At 32.2% G+C, this 16,249-nt stretch overlaps 2 protein-coding genes and 1 long non-coding RNA gene across 7 annotated transcripts; 1 reads left to right on the forward strand and 2 right to left on the reverse strand.

Annotated features, from left to right (window-relative positions):
* Positions 1-1,674: 1,674 nt before the first annotated feature.
* Positions 1,675-2,544, reverse strand: LOC137839034 (pathogenesis-related protein 2-like). The gene is made up of 2 exons (XM_068648161.1): positions 2,201-2,544; positions 1,675-2,097 (listed from the first exon to the last, which is right to left on the reverse strand). The coding sequence occupies exons 1-2, from the start codon at positions 2,379-2,381 to the stop codon at positions 1,811-1,813; spliced, it is 468 nt and encodes a 155-aa protein (XP_068504262.1). The 5' UTR covers positions 2,382-2,544; the 3' UTR covers positions 1,675-1,810.
* Positions 2,545-9,077: 6,533 nt separating this feature from the next.
* Positions 9,078-11,364, forward strand: LOC137805849 (uncharacterized). Of its 5 annotated transcripts, none has more exons than XR_011080255.1 (4): positions 9,079-10,057; positions 10,144-10,310; positions 10,432-11,065; positions 11,158-11,364. It is a non-coding gene; the product is annotated as an uncharacterized lncRNA (long non-coding RNA). The 5 variants fall into 5 exon arrangements; XR_011080257.1 differs by lacking the exon at positions 10,432-11,065 and having other exon boundaries at positions 9,090-9,603; positions 9,687-10,057; XR_011080256.1 differs by lacking the exon at positions 10,432-11,065 and having other exon boundaries at positions 9,091-9,603; positions 9,678-10,057.
* A 3,533-nt stretch (positions 11,365-14,897) lies between these two features.
* On the reverse strand, positions 14,898-15,870 carry LOC137839035 (pathogenesis-related protein 2-like). Its single transcript, XM_068648162.1, has 2 exons — positions 15,432-15,870; positions 14,898-15,328 (listed from the first exon to the last, which is right to left on the reverse strand). Exons 1-2 carry the CDS (start codon positions 15,610-15,612, stop codon positions 15,042-15,044), a joined length of 468 nt encoding a protein of 155 aa, XP_068504263.1. The 5' UTR covers positions 15,613-15,870; the 3' UTR covers positions 14,898-15,041.
* Positions 15,871-16,249: the final 379 nt, after the last annotated feature.

The raw sequence follows: 16,249 nt of genomic DNA on the forward strand, positions 1-16,249 counted from the left end.
CGTGTACTAGACCGGACATATGTTATGCTGTGGGATTGATCAGTCGATACATGGAATCACCTCGACAAGTTCATTTACAAGCTATAAAGAGAATTATGCGCTACATCAAAGGTACTACAACTTTTGGTTTATTTTACTCTTCATCTAAGAAGGCTGATATCGCCAGATACTTAGACAGTGATTAGGGTGGAGATTCAAACGAGAGGAAGAGCACAAGTGGTCATTGTTTTATGATCGGAAAGGTTGTTTGCTTGTGGTCATCAAAGAAACAGTCAATTGTTGCATTATCTACTTTTGAAGCTGAGTAAGTAGCAACAACAACAAGTGCTTGTCAATTAGTTTGGCTCAGCAATATTATGACTCAAATTGGTTTTAATCTAGATGTTCCAATAAAGATTTATGTTGACAATGTCTCTGCAATTAATCTTGCAAAGAATCCATTTTTTTCATCAAAGAAGTAAACACATTGCAAATATGATCAAATTGGAACATTGCAAGAAGTAAACCAAGTTGGGAAGAACATGATCAAATTGGAATATTGCATATCAGAAGATCAAATTGCAAATATTCTCACTAAGCCATTGAAGATCGATGCTTTCATCAAGTTAAGAGATATGTTGGGCGTGAAGATTGTTCCTAATCAGAATTAAGGGAGGATGCTAGTTATTAATTCAAATTTTATTAGACTTAAATTATTTACCGTTAGTATTGCATTAGTAGTCAGTTTATAGAGCCGTTAGTATTCATATTTTATAGCTTCCAATAATTATAATTTTTATTATATATATTATTGAAGTAAATTAAATGGATGTATCAGTTCAGCAATTTTACAAATTCGTGTAATTATGTTCAATGTAGAAACTTTTTATCTTATGTTATTTCTTTTCAATTAGTTTTTACAGACAATAGGTGTCGAGTAGAATTTCTCCAATCTACTTTAAATAAGTTGTCCAAAGAAGTCATAATAGAAAGGAAGATTACGTACGAGGTGTAAATACAATTTGCTAGAAACCAAAAACAGTGGTGACAAGTGCTGACAATTGACCTATTGATGTTATGTTTTCCTGGTGTATTTTCTAATGTTAACCATAAACCCAAACGATTTATATTTCATTTTAGTTTAATGACATTACAAATTTTGTCAAATTTTCTTTCCTCACTCATTTCTACTTACTTTCTAAATGCATATTATTTTCTTTACACAAATATTATTTTTCTATTTTTTTTTTCATTTCTTTTTTAACCTTTTCAAACATTTTCTTTAATAATTTTCATATTAAAATTTCTTATTTAATTATATTAATTCACTTTTAACACTTTAACTAACTAAATAATTAAATTATATAAAAAAATAGATTTTATCTCCAAAATAAATTATTAAAAAATATAATATTTATTAAAATATTATAAATTAAAAAATTTAAAATAATCTTAAAAATAGATATATTTTATATAAGATAAAAAAAATAAACATTTAAGTCATAGTTAATATAATATTTTTTCGTTTGTTGATAAAAAAAAATTATTATCTATGATTATGAGTGACTAGATAAATTTTTGTGCATGTTAGGATCAAACACATATTTCTTTCATTATATAAACTGTTTATGCACTATCTTAATTTAAGGTACTAAAACGACATTGAATTAAACTTGCAGTTAAGATAAAAAAAAGTTATAAAATTTGCTTTGATTTATTATAATTTATTGATGGACAAAGATATGGGAAATGTTTCCCAACAGGAGAAAATAAAAATAAGAAAGGAAAGACAGTGTTACGTTTATAAGATAAAGAAGACGTTGGTAATAATTCAAGCATTGGCCAAAAGGTAAGCCTCGATGACCTTGAAAAGAGCATCACTCTTGGCTTTGCCAGTTTTGAGCTCATCTTCATTGGGTGGAGCATCTCCTTTGCTGTGGTATTTTATACTCAACTTTACAACTGATCCTCCGTTGGGCCCATCACTGAGTTTGGAGTCGATTGTGATCTTCTCTGCAGTCTCTGGCAAGGCAGCACCTCCAACTATGCTGTAGCTGTATCCCAAGTTTGCCTCATCTATTCCTTCTATTTTGTGCAACACAAACTTTGTCTCCCCATCTGTCCATTCACAATTCACAATTCACAGTTAGTTTATTTTATATGTTGTTCTGTCAATGCAATGCACATACACAAAATATATAGAAGATGAATGAAATGGTACCCTCGAGGAAAGAGATCTTCTTGATGGTTCCGGGGCCACCGTTGCCCTCAACGATTTCAACACTCTTGAAGGAATCAACGGCCTTTGGGACGATGTTATCGGCGTCCTTCACAAGAGCTTTGTAAAGGGTAGCTGGAGCCACGGGAGAAGTGGTTTGGTCTTCGAAGGTGAAAACAGCCATGATGAATGGAATCTAATGAAATGGAAGAATATATAATATCAGAAGAGAAGGAGAAGATGTTTGCTGTGTGGGTATTTGCCAGAGGACTGCCTTCTATTTATAACCACAAACTTTGGTGTGATTATGCTATTGTTTCTATGAATACCATAGTGTGAAGCTGCTTAAGCTTGATGGGTCATCATCTGTGTTTTGTTTACCAAGAACATTCTTTTTTATGTAAATAAACAATATTTTTAAAAATAGCATGTATGTTCTTTTGTATTTTTCAACAATCAATCTCTTTTATGTAATGTTAAATATTATTATTTGATGTGTTCGTGGGTATTGCGATTTGGGAGCTTTGAAATTCAAAGAAGATAAATGGTGTATATACCTGATTTTCATCGTCAACTATTGCGACTGTCTACCTACAGTATTTGGGAATGGATAATTTGATATTTTATATTAAAGAATTAGTATATAAACTTCGCAGCCATGAAAAATATAAAGAATTCTTTATAGACGCCCTTCCAGATGTTGTTGAAATAATTGGAGTTTGGGGTTTCCGTAACCAGTTTCGACAAAGTAATATTATTTTCTTTGTAAAGATTATCGTTAGCCTGTATAATTATTATTAATCCTCAACATAATCTATTTATCTATTTTTTAAAGTTTCAATTAATATATTTTAAAATATGAGTTATTATCTAAATTTTTAACCGTACATTTTATAGAAGAACTTATAAATAAGACAACGAGAGTTTATCTACGCCAACGAATTTAAAAATTTATCAATCTTGTTTATTAAATAAAATTTAGTTTTTAGACATTAATACTAAAAATAAAAAGTATTTTATAATAAACAATTTTTTCCTAATAAGAATGATCCTCACCTGCTAGTAATAATTAACAAATATACAATAGTTAATGACTAATTACATCATAAATGCACCTTAAGTTAGAACATATATTTCATATGCACCAAATTTATCATAGATATACTCAATGTGTGGACAAAATAAATTCTGATTTTTTTATCATATGTCTTTTTTATAAGAACTAACAAATAATTTTTATTATTTTCAATTTTTAATTATTTACTGAATTTTTTTTAATAAGAGTTATATTTAACGTTTTCGAGAGTTTTAACTTTCGTTAAGTGTGTTATCTTTAGTTTGTTTTTCTTCTGAAAAATTCAGCATCGTTAACAGATTATTGATGGTTTTGAGTAATCCCTGAAAGATCAATTATTTTACAACAGTTTTGTAAAACCTTTGTTATTTCTGGAAGTTTTCTGAACCTCGTTACTTCTAGGAGTTTATGAATCCTCGTTACTTCCAGGGGTTTTCCTAACCCCCATTATTTCCTGAAGTTTTCCAAAATCCCCATTATTTCTAGGGGTTTTCTTACTTTAAGAGGTTTTCAAAACCCCCATTATATCTAGGGGTTTTGCAAAACCTTATTATTTTTATTTTTTGTGTTTTTTTGAAATGGGTTGTGTTGTTTTAATAGGTTGTGTTTTTTAATGCACATAAAATCATAAAACAACTAAAAATGATAAAAGACAAATATTTTAAAATTTTGAAAACTTAATTGGATTAAACTTTTGCATTTTTTGATTCTTAGAGGAAGAATCTAAACAAGTTCCCTAATACCACATAAATGTGTATATATGAACCTAAAAGCTAACCCAACGACTGAAGGAAGAGTAGACGGTGGAAGCATCAAACTCATCGCAGTGAAGGATGGTGGAAGTGGCGACATGTGTTAGAATATATGGCCTTAAACAAGAGGGGGGGTGAATTGTTTAAAAGGGGTTTTTGAAAACTTTTTCACGTTTAATGATATTCTTTGTATAAATCCATAATAGAAATCAAGTTAGCCAAGAACTCATGCAGTTATACAGCAATACACAGAAAAACAATCGGTTGTTTATATCAGTTAAGCTTAAAACAAAACTTAAATGAGTTCAAGGTAAGAAAGAAACACACAAACAGTTTATACTGGTTCACTCTTAAGCCAAGAGCTATATCCAGTCCCCAGAAAACCAGTGGATAATCCACTAAGCAATCAAACTAGATTACAAAACACAAACCACCAAAGTAGTGACCTTGAACCCTTCAAGAAACACACTACCATTGGAAAACCACACCAAGAGTATTGATCTTGAACACCTCAAGAACACACAATACTCCTTGTCAATACAACACCAAAAATACAGTAGGTTTAGAAAGGATTACACCTGATCATAGTACAATCTAAATTGAATACAATTGCAATCCTATTCCACTCTCACTTGAAAACCCAAAGCTTGATGTGAATCTTGAAATCTTATAATCAAATCTATCAAACTGAATTTCTCAAAGATGTTTCTTTCTGTTTGAAAACATAAACAAAACCATTTATCTTTTCCAAAGATTGGTCAAGGCATTTAATGAAGGAGCGTATTCAGTTAGAAAACATTTAAAACAGATTCACCATTCAAAACGGAATTTTGTTAGGATTTTCAAAGAAACAATCGGTTGAAACCACGAAACAACCGATTGTTTTGTTTTGAAAGTTAAGTCAACCAAACCAAACACCTTTCAACCTTTTTCAAAAACTCCTAAGAGTAAAACAACCGGTTGATTCGACAAAACAATAGGTTGTTTTTCACCTAGTTGGAAAAAAACTTGATTTCACAAAGGTTTTAATTCACATTAGTTTTAGATTCAACAAGGGAGTGGATCACACTTTATTCTACCCAGATCCCACCGAAACACAGCAGCAACACCAGCCTTCCATCAAACACCTTGGATTTGGATTCTTCAAAGCACATGATCACTCTTGATCAACAACATGTTGGTGGCACGAGGGCCTAAAGGGGGAAGAAGGAGGATTGAGAGAGGAAATCGAAGTTGGGGTGACAGGGACGCTATTAGATATCTTGAGAGGGGGAAGATTGACGGGGATTGATGAATGGGATGAGAAAGGAAGAGGGGAATGAGTGTGGTTGCATAGGGTTGGTGATTATAGAGTGAGGGTTTGTGTGAGAGTTTCGAAAAAAAGAGATGAGCGGGCTTCGAAAGAGAAGAAATGAGAGGGTTTCACAAGCTTCAAAGATTTGTCAAATACAATATTTAGGGGGGAAATTATTTTTGGGGGAAAAAGAGTAATGTTATGGAGGGAATGGGAAAAATTATTTTTGGGAAAAAGATAAATGCTATGGGGGGGGACGAAAATGGGGAAGGGTGGTCTACTTTCATAAAATGGCAGTTGTAAATAACATATATTAAAGGGAAGATGTGGCGCTTGTTAACCTATCGTATTATACAGATAATTGTAATAGTTTTTAATAACCGCCATATTAAAATCGCCACAACTTACATGTTTTTTTTGTAGTGTTTCACACTCTTCCTCTCATGCAACATTGCCACTCTCTTCTTCCCGAGATCGATGCAACAACATCTTCCTGCAACAAAAGTCGAACCTGGAGGCTTGGAGTAGTGAAGCTGAGCCAGAGTCCCCAACCTCAGATACTTGTTCCTGGAGCTTCGTGAACGCCTCCTCCCCTTAACCCTCCAAGTCTTCTCCTTCAGTGACACCTTCCACTTTTTGTGGTTCCCCACACTTAGACGAACTTAAAAAAATAAAGGAAAGAAAAGTGAAAAACAAAGATTAGGGAGAAGAAGAGGAGAAGAAAGCGACGGTTTCTACGTGATGATGGTGAAAATAGTGTTGAAGATAGATGAAGACTATACTCAACTTGGATAAAGAAAGTGTTTGATGAAGAAAATCTTCTTAAAGGCTGATGTACATGTGTCCATGGTCTTTGTTAGGTTAGAGGTTGTTTAAATAGCCTTTTGCATTATGATCTACCTTATATCTCATAACCATAGTGATGAGCTCAAGCACAAGGGTTTCTTACAAAGTATTTTCAAAATTTGTTTCAAGTTTTTTCAAAAAGTAGTTTACTGCACAAAAATCAATCTATTGTTTGACAAATAAATTAATTCTTTTGTACTAGTGCAAAACTGTTAAGCTTTTTCAAAAATTCAGTTTTCATTCCAAATTTAGTTTTGCTCATAGTTATTGTTATCAACTAATCTGAAAGTGGTCATGTTACCACCATGTGTATTTTCAAAAAACAATATGTTCTTTTGAACTTCAATCTATTTTTTTATAACAGTTCTAAACGTTTTTTGAAAATGCATTTTGATCTTAAACCTATAAAAGAAGGGGTTGATCTCAGGTCAAAGCACATCTTGCAATCACGATTTGCATACAATTTTCAAGTGCTTTCATTGAGAGTTTGAAATTCGCTTTAGTTTTTTAAAGTTTTTCTTAAAAAACTTCAACTGCAATTGTGCTGGTGACTTTTGGTTAAAGATTCAAGGTTCTATCAAAGTGTTGCAATTGTGAGGCTCCTATTTTTGAACTCTTGTATCTACAATCCATGTGTTTTCTTTCCTATAATTTCTATTTGTAAAGGTGTTTGTAATTATATTTCTTGATAGGGTTTCTAGAAGTTAATATGCTGCTGAAATAGAATTTTTCAGCTTGTGATCTTGGTTCTTGGATGGTTCAAGAACTAAGTGGTGTTTTTGTAAAGATTGCTTTGCATTAGTGGAATCCACCTTGGTATAAGGTGGGAATGGATGTAGCTCTTGTTGAGTGAACTAGTATAGAACTGTGTGTGCCTTTCTCTCTTCTTGATTACTGCAATTAAATTTGAAATCTGATAATCTGCAATAAAATGAATTTGTTGTTTTAAAATTGAATATGTTGTTTTAACTATAGTTAGACTAAATCATATATTGTTCTGAAAGATTCCGAATAAAATCTTTCTCTTGCTTAAAAATTCACTAAATCTGTAATCTTTGACTGAGTAATACAAGTGTTAAAATTCAATTAAACAATCTTGTTCAGGATCCTTATTCTTTTAAAACTACTTTCAAAATGTTTTAAATTTGCTTTCCAAAATTAAGGTCTACACCAAATATCTTTGTTGTTGATCATTTAAATCTGCAAGTGTTTAGAACTGTTAAGTCAAAATTAAACATGTTGTTTCTATAAAAAAAATCTATTGTATTTCTGGAACTACTACTTGGAATTAGAAAAAAAAAATTGTTTTACTATGAATCAATCTGTTTTTTCTATTAGGATTTCTTAAAACAGTTTTCCTTTGCGAAAATTTTATAAGTCCAATTCACCCCCCTCTTGAACTTAGACACTAATAAACCATACAAATAGAAGGAAGAAAAGAGAGGTAAATAAGAGAATGGGGCCATTGTATTTTGAAAGAATGCGTACCTTTTGAAAATAAAGACGAAAATAATGCTCTAGTTGAAGGAAATGAGCACCTAGGGACATTAGAGAGCATTGTTGTGGAGAAGAACACATTAGGTTAAAAGAAAGGAGAAGCCAACTGAAAGGAGAAAGGAATAAAATTAAAATATCTTACTCTAGCTCATTAAATTACCGTTTATGCTTACCAGAGGTTTGAAAAATCTCTACTACTTATATCTCTCACCAGAGGTTTAGAAAACCTCTACTACTTATTTGCCTTACTAAAGCTTATAACCTTCACTAATAAACCCGTACTAAAATAATAAATTTTTGTAGTGTGTTATAGTAGTTGCCTAAGCCAACTAAGCTCATAAATGGTTGTTATGATTTTGCACGATTTCTAGCGACTATGTTTTGATTTTTGTTTCTTTATAAGATTAGGTTTCCTCAAATAAGAATACAATACCAAGAAGTGGATATTTTATTCAATGATGATCCTGCCCAATACGCATCAGAGTAAGAAGTGATTTTAGTATTACATCATGTCCTCATACAATAATCCTTCTCAAACCTTTTTTTAATCTACGAAAGTGATATCAGGTCTAGTGATAATGAGATAATCGAGTCTTCCTACTAACACTACAAGAAAATAACAATTTAGTCACCGAATTCAGCGACCGAAAATAAGTGGTCGCAATTTGCGACCGAAATAGCAACTGAATACCCTCAGTGTCAAATCTGCAACCGAAATAGCGACCGAAAGAATTGTTAATGATGTTAGTTAGTTTTGCAACCGAATCAGCGACCGAACATGAGAGTGACAAAACCATCAGTCGCTAAAGTGGTGGTTATTTTGAATAAATTAAGAAAAATATATCTACGACCGAATTAGCGACCAAATATGTTTATTTTTTTGTCACCGATTTTCATTTGGTGGCTAAATATAATTGTTTATTTTCTGCCACCGAATTAGCCACCGAATATGTTTATTTTGTAGCCACCGATTTTCTTTTGGTCGCTAAATGTAATTGTTTATTTCTGCCACGAATCAGCCACCAAATATGTTTATTTTTAGTCACCGATTTTCTTTTAGTCACTAAATGTAATTGTTTATTTTTGCCACTGAATCAGCCACTAAATACATTTATTTTTTAACCACTGATTTTCTGTTAGTCCCTAAATGTAAATAATAATAATAATAATAATAATAATAATAATAATAATAATAATAATAATAATAATAATAATAATAATAATAAGAAGAAGAATAAGAATAAGAATAAGAATAAGAATAAGAATAAGAATAATAAAAATAAAAATAATATATTATTATTAAAAATAAATAAATAAATTATTATAATTATTCCTAGTTCTGCCTCTCTTTCAACTCATTACAAAAACCAAAAATACAGCCTTAAACATACTACTCAATATATCGGTGGCTAAAACATAGAGGGTCCTACTTGTGATTTTCTTCTACTCGTCAACATTTACGCGTTTTTTTGCATTTAACCTTAACCAACCTATTGGACCTTTTCCTAATTTTTTTCACATATTCGATCTCCGATCCGGTACGGTGACTCTCACTATTAGGGTTTAATCGCTTCATTCTCTCTCCATCAATTCCTTATTAGTAGGGGTTCTGTTCGTGACACGCTCCACTTCTCCCGATTCAATTCCACGGTTAGGTTTTGTTGTTTCGTGGTTCGCCTTCGCGAGGGAACACTCCGACTCCAAGCGAGGTTCCGGTGCGAAGGATTGGAGGAGCTAGGAGGAGAGCAGTAACGCAAAGGCGTCGAAGGATTCATGTTCCAGGTTCCAGGAAGAAACGGAGGTTGGATTCGAAGGAGGTGCACGAAAACGGGGAGTACACTGACGAATAGCGTCGTCGTCGAAGCGGCGCAAGGGAGCGGCGAGGGAGACAGGTAAAATGGCGGCGAGGAGTGAACAAAGAATTGAAAGGCAACGGGGTAAGGTAATTAGTATTGAGAACCCACCAATAGCACTAAGTTGTGAAGCTTTCATGATTTTAATTTAGTAGTAATGTAGTTGGAGCAGGCCATTATTTTGTCTTCAGAGTTCAATCGATGATCCACTATGAAGAACTGTTGAACACTTGATTCGTTATCACCTCAAATCAGGGTATGGTATCGTAGTTTGTGATTTGTGGGAGCATACTCTCAATCACAGAAAATCACCCAATCCACCTCCACAACACCACCGTGCTTTCATGGAGCTCAGCTTGGACTTCAGTTTGGGCTTTGTACCCAGACCCATTTCCCTCTTTTTCGTCGACGTTTCTGGTAACAGAGACAAGCGCGACAAAGTTGCCACGCTTGACGGCTTCGTGCAAAGGTTGGAGGACGAATTGAGGAAAGTTGAGGCCTTCAAACGCGAGCTTCCTCTCTGCATGCTTCTCCTAAACAATGGTGTGTGCTTTTACCTTTTATTCTTGTTATCATGTCGTTCCTGCATTTCTTTTTTTCACCATGGTTCTCTGGGCATGGAGCAATAGCCAGATCGAAGGAGGAAAAAGGAAAGTGTTCAATGTCGCAAGATCCACCCACAAGTGAAGAGTTTATGCCACCGAAAACCATTTCTGGGGGAAAAGAAAATGAAAGATGTGAGAAGAAGAATTGGATGAGTTCAGCCGAGCTTTGGAGTACTCAAAAAATCAAATCGGTAATTCTAAGTTAAATTCAAATTCTGGATTTTTCTCTATTGACCCATCTAAAAATTGAAACTTAGGGTCTTGTTCTGTCTGAGATTAATGTGTACCTAATTAGTTTATTTTATTTTGCAGTGGCCACTCCTAAACAGATTAGAGAACTTGATTCGTTATCACCTCAAATCTTTCTTATTGTTTTGTTATAATTAAATGAGTTTAATTTGAACATGTTTTATATTAATGATTTTAAATCAAATTTAATTTTACAAAAAAGTAGCTATAATAACTCAAGAAAAATCTGCACGGTTTTTAAACAAGTATGATTCGTTAAGGTATAATTGTAACGAACATGAGGTTATATAAGTATCCGTTCATATTTAAAAACTTTAATTTTAAATGGACGGGCTGTTAATTTACTTTTGTGAAATATATAATCATATATATTTCACTTATTTAGATAATAAAATAAAAAGTGAAAGGAAACTTAAAGAAAACTTCTCTTTCTAAATGATAACCATTGTGCCATCTTACTCTGTAAACAACTCCAAACCCTCCAATTTCAAGTTTGTAGCAACTCGTAAGATAAATCTTTGTTAGACTTACATTCAACCTTTTCTCTTGGTTTCCTAATAGAAAGCACCAAGTATCTCTTTATCTTGTTACATGTAATTGCATTAACGATCATTACACATGACTATAATCATGTGATTCATAATTTAACAGGATATAGACTACTAATTGAAGCCTCATTAGTTGATGCATCAGCACAGTAACTTTTCTACTCATTTGATCCTGTTTCCATAGAACTACACCTCCAAAACTGGATGACTGATGAACAACTATTTTTCATAAAATAAGCAGGTTGCAATGGAACTGGTAGAGTAAAAGAGCGGCTATCAAGCATAAGCACCATTGATGTCATTGTTGGTCTATCAACAACCTTTTCTTGAACACAAAGTAGTGCAATGTTCAATCTTAAAAGATAGAGATATTTTATTTAATGTATTCAAGATAGAGTCTATTAAATGAGAACACTCTCTTACATAAAGCACCATATTAAGTTTCTTATTCTGGAAAATGCAGATCCAACATCGTACTTTAGGATTTTTGACAAGATTGTTTACTTCCTTTTATCAAAGGAAACCTTACAAATTATTTTAAAAAATATGCAACCTTACAAATTGCATATAGAATTTGTTGTAGTCAGTTTATATTAATGGAAATCTCCTAATGTAGAAAGTGGATGAAGAAAAGACTATTTTAAATTTTTTTATAAAATAGTTAAAATATCATTTTAAATAGGTATTAATAATACATATAAAAATATTTACCGAAACTAAATTGGTAGCTATATTTACAAAATTGTTGTTTAGCGACCGAAATAAAATCAGTCACTGTAATTAAAAAAAATATTTAGCCACCGAAATAAAATCTATGGTCTCTATTTAGTCACCGAATTAGTCACCACAAGTTTTTTTGAAATCAATTATTTTAATCCATTAGCGACCGAAAATGGTGGTCGTTGTCACCTTCTATTTTAGCCACCGATTTAGTCACCGTTTTTTATAAAAATTTGGTCGCTAATTTGGTTCCTGAATTTTGGTGACCAAATTTTCTGTGACTGATTTAGCCACCAAAATTTTGGTTGCTAATTTGGTTTCTGAATTTGGTGACCAAATTTTCTGCGACCGATTTAGCAACCGATATTTCGGTTGCAAATTTGCGACCACTTTTTAATTCGGTCGCTAAAGGCTTTGCGACTAGGGTTTTCGCTTCCATCTTTATTTGGTGACTGTTTCGGTCTCAAATATATTTAGCGACCGATTATAGTGCTTTTAGCGACCGAATGTGGTGGCCGCTAAAAGTGATTTTTTTTGTAGTGTAAGCATTAATATAGTTTTTCAATGACTCTCCCTGACTTGAAAGAAGTTTGATATTGGGATCCATAAGAGTATCCGAGTGCGATAATCAAACATTCTAGTTTTAGTAAGAATGTATATTGCATATTTATGTTATGAATCACAACACTAGAAAAGGATTAGGAAAATTCAATGCTTAAAAAATATTTGAGAGAACCTAAATCTTTGGCATGAATTGTTGTGAAAGGTGCTCTTTGAGGTGTAGAATTCGAGTCTTATCATTAACAGTAATGACAATGTCATTAATATAAACAATAAGATAAACACACTTACCAAAATGAGAATGAGAGAAGAAGACAAAATTATCAACCTCAGTTATTCATGCCGAGTTGTATCAAGGAAAAACTAAAATTATCATAGCATGTCCATGGAGATTGTTCCAAACCATAGAGGGATTAAGGAAACTTACAAATCAAGACGAGAATCAACAAAGTAGTAAAACCAGGGGTTAATCCATGTAAACTTCTTCTCTTAATATACCATGTAGGAAGACATACATCTTGAGATGATAGGAAATAGGCACTGGAATTTTCATATTGTGTAGGTTGTGGTCAAGGTTAGTTTTTATTAGACTTGGGGGAAACCGGCCTTCTTTTTTGTGTATATGGGTTAAGGCATCTCTCAAATGCATTATTTAATTCAATTCATTCTTTCCCGATAAAAAAATCATGTAGGAAGACATTTTTAATACCCAACAGATAAAGAGGTCAATAATGAATAACAACCATAGCCGAGATGAACATAATTTATTTTGCGACAATGGAGAAATAATAAGTGTCATAATTCAGTAATACTTCATATTAAAATATAGACACTAATAGATTTTTTTTGATAAAATCGCTATAATCTAACCCCTAATTTAGGAATTTAAATTTTTTTATTTGTTTTTTTATTATAAGATGAATGAGAATGATTTATTCTCAAATTTGTGTTAATTTCAGGATTCTAGAGGAAAATGAAAATGAAATGGCTAAAGGAGAATGGACAAGATGAAAAGGGAAAGTTAGAACATTGGAAACTCGCTCAAAAATCACCTAAACTCGCCCAAGAAAGATCACTCCAGAGGAAATCGTCCAAGACTCTCGCTCAAGCGAGTTCACTCCAGGGAAGTTGGGATTTTTCTCGCCAAACTCACTTAAGCAAGTAAAGTCACTTAAGCGAGATGTCACTTAACCCGAGCCCAACTAGGTTAAATAGAAGGTGTGAGGCATAACCCTAGACATCGTTGGGAGAATAGAAAGAGATAGAAAAAACTAGAGGAGGTCACCGTCAAGGAGAAACATCTTGGATCTTTTTTTCTTGCCTTCCATGCTTGTAATGGCCAACATGGGTGGCTATTCTTCCCTTTGGGATTGAGAGTAATTTGTTCAAACTCTTATGTATTGAAGTGATATTCATCTATAATATTTAGTTTTTGATTGATAATTGGTATAATCATTTTATTCTCAAAGCTTAAATTATTCATGATTTTGATCCTTAGATTTGACTCTAAAATAGTTCTAAGCATCTGAACTTAAATGATAATGCTTAACATATTTGAAAGCTAGGAATAGATTTGAAATGTTAATTGTTTTATAAAATATGTTCGTAATGATAAAGAGTTTGTATAAATATGCGAGGAATCGACGAGACTCTCTTAATAATTTTATATGCAAAGAATCAATATGAATAATTTTTATATGTGTATCAGTATCAATCAAGATTGAATATTATATTCTTTTGAAAAATAGAGACGAGTGAGATTATATTTAAATAATATTATATTTGAGATTTTAGAAATGTTCCTTGTAGATTTGATTATCATCCTTATGCATAATTTATTACTTTTAACACGGTACACTTGTCATAAAAAAAAAATCATCAAATTTTTTTATCTTCATAATCCAAAATGATAGATCCATAAACCACATGGATCCATAAACCACATGTCCTAGGATTGAAAAGTGCGTCTAATAACATAATAGTAAGATTTATCTTATGCGTTTCTAATAAAAACCACACCATATGTCTTTATACTACTTTAGAGAGTTAAATACATTAAATTCTTGCCTAACAATCAGACGATTAATGATCCTAATTTCGTAGAAATTTTAATAGCTAAAGCTGTAATAATTATTGACTAATTACATTCAAAGACATATATTGAAATAATATTAATTAATATATTTTTTATTAATATTAAATTATATAAGAGAAAATATTATTATAAAAAAAAGTTGTGGATGCGATTATATTTTTAATTGTGAAACTGTTAGTTTTGTTGATAATGAACCAAGAGATTATAATAACTATTAAGTTTTATGCTAATTTATAAAATGTATACTTACTCATAAGGACAAAAGTACACTTATTTGCCTCTATTTTTAAAATGTTTATATTAAATTCAAATATGTTTGCACCTCATTAGTTGTATTATTGAGACTCTCAAATATATGATAAACTCCTTGTTAAATTTAAATAAGAAAACATAATTTGTAAAATTTTCATATAATAGTTTTTAATCTGATTTGGATTTAAAAATAATAATATTTATTATCTATGATCATGAGTGACTGGATAAATTTTTGTGCATGTTAGGGATCAAACACATATTTCTTTTATTATGTAAACTGTTTATGCACTATCTTAATTTAAAGTACTAAAACGACATTGAATTAAACTTGCAGTTAACATAAAAAAAAGTTATAAAATTTGCTTTGATTTGTTATAATTTATTGATGAAGTGAGATACAAAGATATGGGAAATGTTTCCCAACAGGAGAAAATAAAAATAAGAAAGGAAAGACAGTGTTACGTTTATAAGATAAAGAAGACGTTGGTAATAATTCAAGCATTGGCCAAAAGGTAAGCCTCGATGACCTTGAAAAGAGCATCACTCTTGGCTTTGCCAGTTTTGAGCTCATCTTCATTGGGTGGAGCATCTCCTTTGCTGTGGTATTTTATACTCAACTTTACAACTGATCCTCCGTTGGGCCCATCACTGAGTTTGGAGTCGATTGTGATCTTCTCTGCAGTCTCTGGCAAGGCAGCACCTCCAACTATGCTGTAGCTGTATCCCAAGTTTGCCTCATCTATTCCTTCTATTTTGTGCAACACAAACTTTGTCTCCCCATCTGTCCATTCACAATTCACAATTCACAGTTAGTTTATTTTATATGTTGTTCTGTCAATGCAATGCACATACACAAAATATATAGAAGATGAATGAAATGGTACCCTCGAGGAAAGAGATCTTCTTGATGGTTCCGGGGCCACCGTTGCCCTCAACGATTTCAACACTCTTGAAGGAATCAACGGCCTTTGGGACGATGTTATCGGCGTCCTTCACAAGAGCTTTGTAAAGGGTAGCTGGAGCCACGGGAGAAGTGGTTTGGTCTTCGAAGGTGAAAACAGCCATGATGAATGGAATCTAATGAGATGGAATGGAATGGAAGAATATATAATATCAAGGAGTGTGTGTATTTGGCAGAGGACTGACCTCTATTTATAAGCAGAATGCATAGCTCATAGCATTTGGTAGCATAAGACATCAAAGTTTGAAGCTTCTCACTGCTGAAACAAGGTTGTTAGGCTATTCGTGGCGGTTCTTTGTTTACCACCATTATCTCTCTCTGAATAAACAATCTTCTTCAGAGGCAGTATGTCATCGTGTATCATTCTTTCTTATTTTTTCTATTATCACTTTTATCCTTTTGTGTTTGTCAAATTTTGTGACTAAAAACTTTCAAAATCAAAGAACACGTCAGTTTCAACGATCAACGATTGCGACTGTTTGCTGTATTTGTGGAAATCGGTAATTTGGCAGGGAATTATGTTAATACTCTCTCATGTTTTCTTACATTATAGAAATTTCTTTTTCTTTAAATTTCATGTAATTTCTTTAATACATTACATTATTATCTATTTTTATATATATTTACATCTCCTTAAAATTTTAAAAACATTATATGTATACTTTTAATGAAAAAAACAGAGGTAGGTGTAAGTAAAGTTTTAAAAAAAATAGGATATGCTATTGTAACTCACTCTTAATT

This window comes from Phaseolus vulgaris, chromosome 3, assembly GCF_000499845.2.
Source record: "Phaseolus vulgaris cultivar G19833 chromosome 3, P. vulgaris v2.0, whole genome shotgun sequence".
Classification (NCBI taxonomy): Eukaryota; Viridiplantae; Streptophyta; class Magnoliopsida; order Fabales; family Fabaceae; genus Phaseolus; species Phaseolus vulgaris.

Bases quoted from the DNA above. Each gene is read 5' to 3' on its own strand.
- LOC137839035 (XM_068648162.1), bottom strand. From the start codon at position 15,612: ATGGCTGTTTTCACCTTCGAAGACCAAACCACTTCTCCCGTGGCTCCA. The intron at 15,329-15,431 runs GTACCATTTCAT...GTGAATGGACAG, and splicing joins GAAGATCTCTTTCCTCGAGG to ATGGGGAGACAAAGTTTGTG.
- LOC137839034 (XM_068648161.1), bottom strand. From the start codon at position 2,381: ATGGCTGTTTTCACCTTCGAAGACCAAACCACTTCTCCCGTGGCTCCA. The intron at 2,098-2,200 runs GTACCATTTCAT...GTGAATGGACAG, and splicing joins GAAGATCTCTTTCCTCGAGG to ATGGGGAGACAAAGTTTGTG.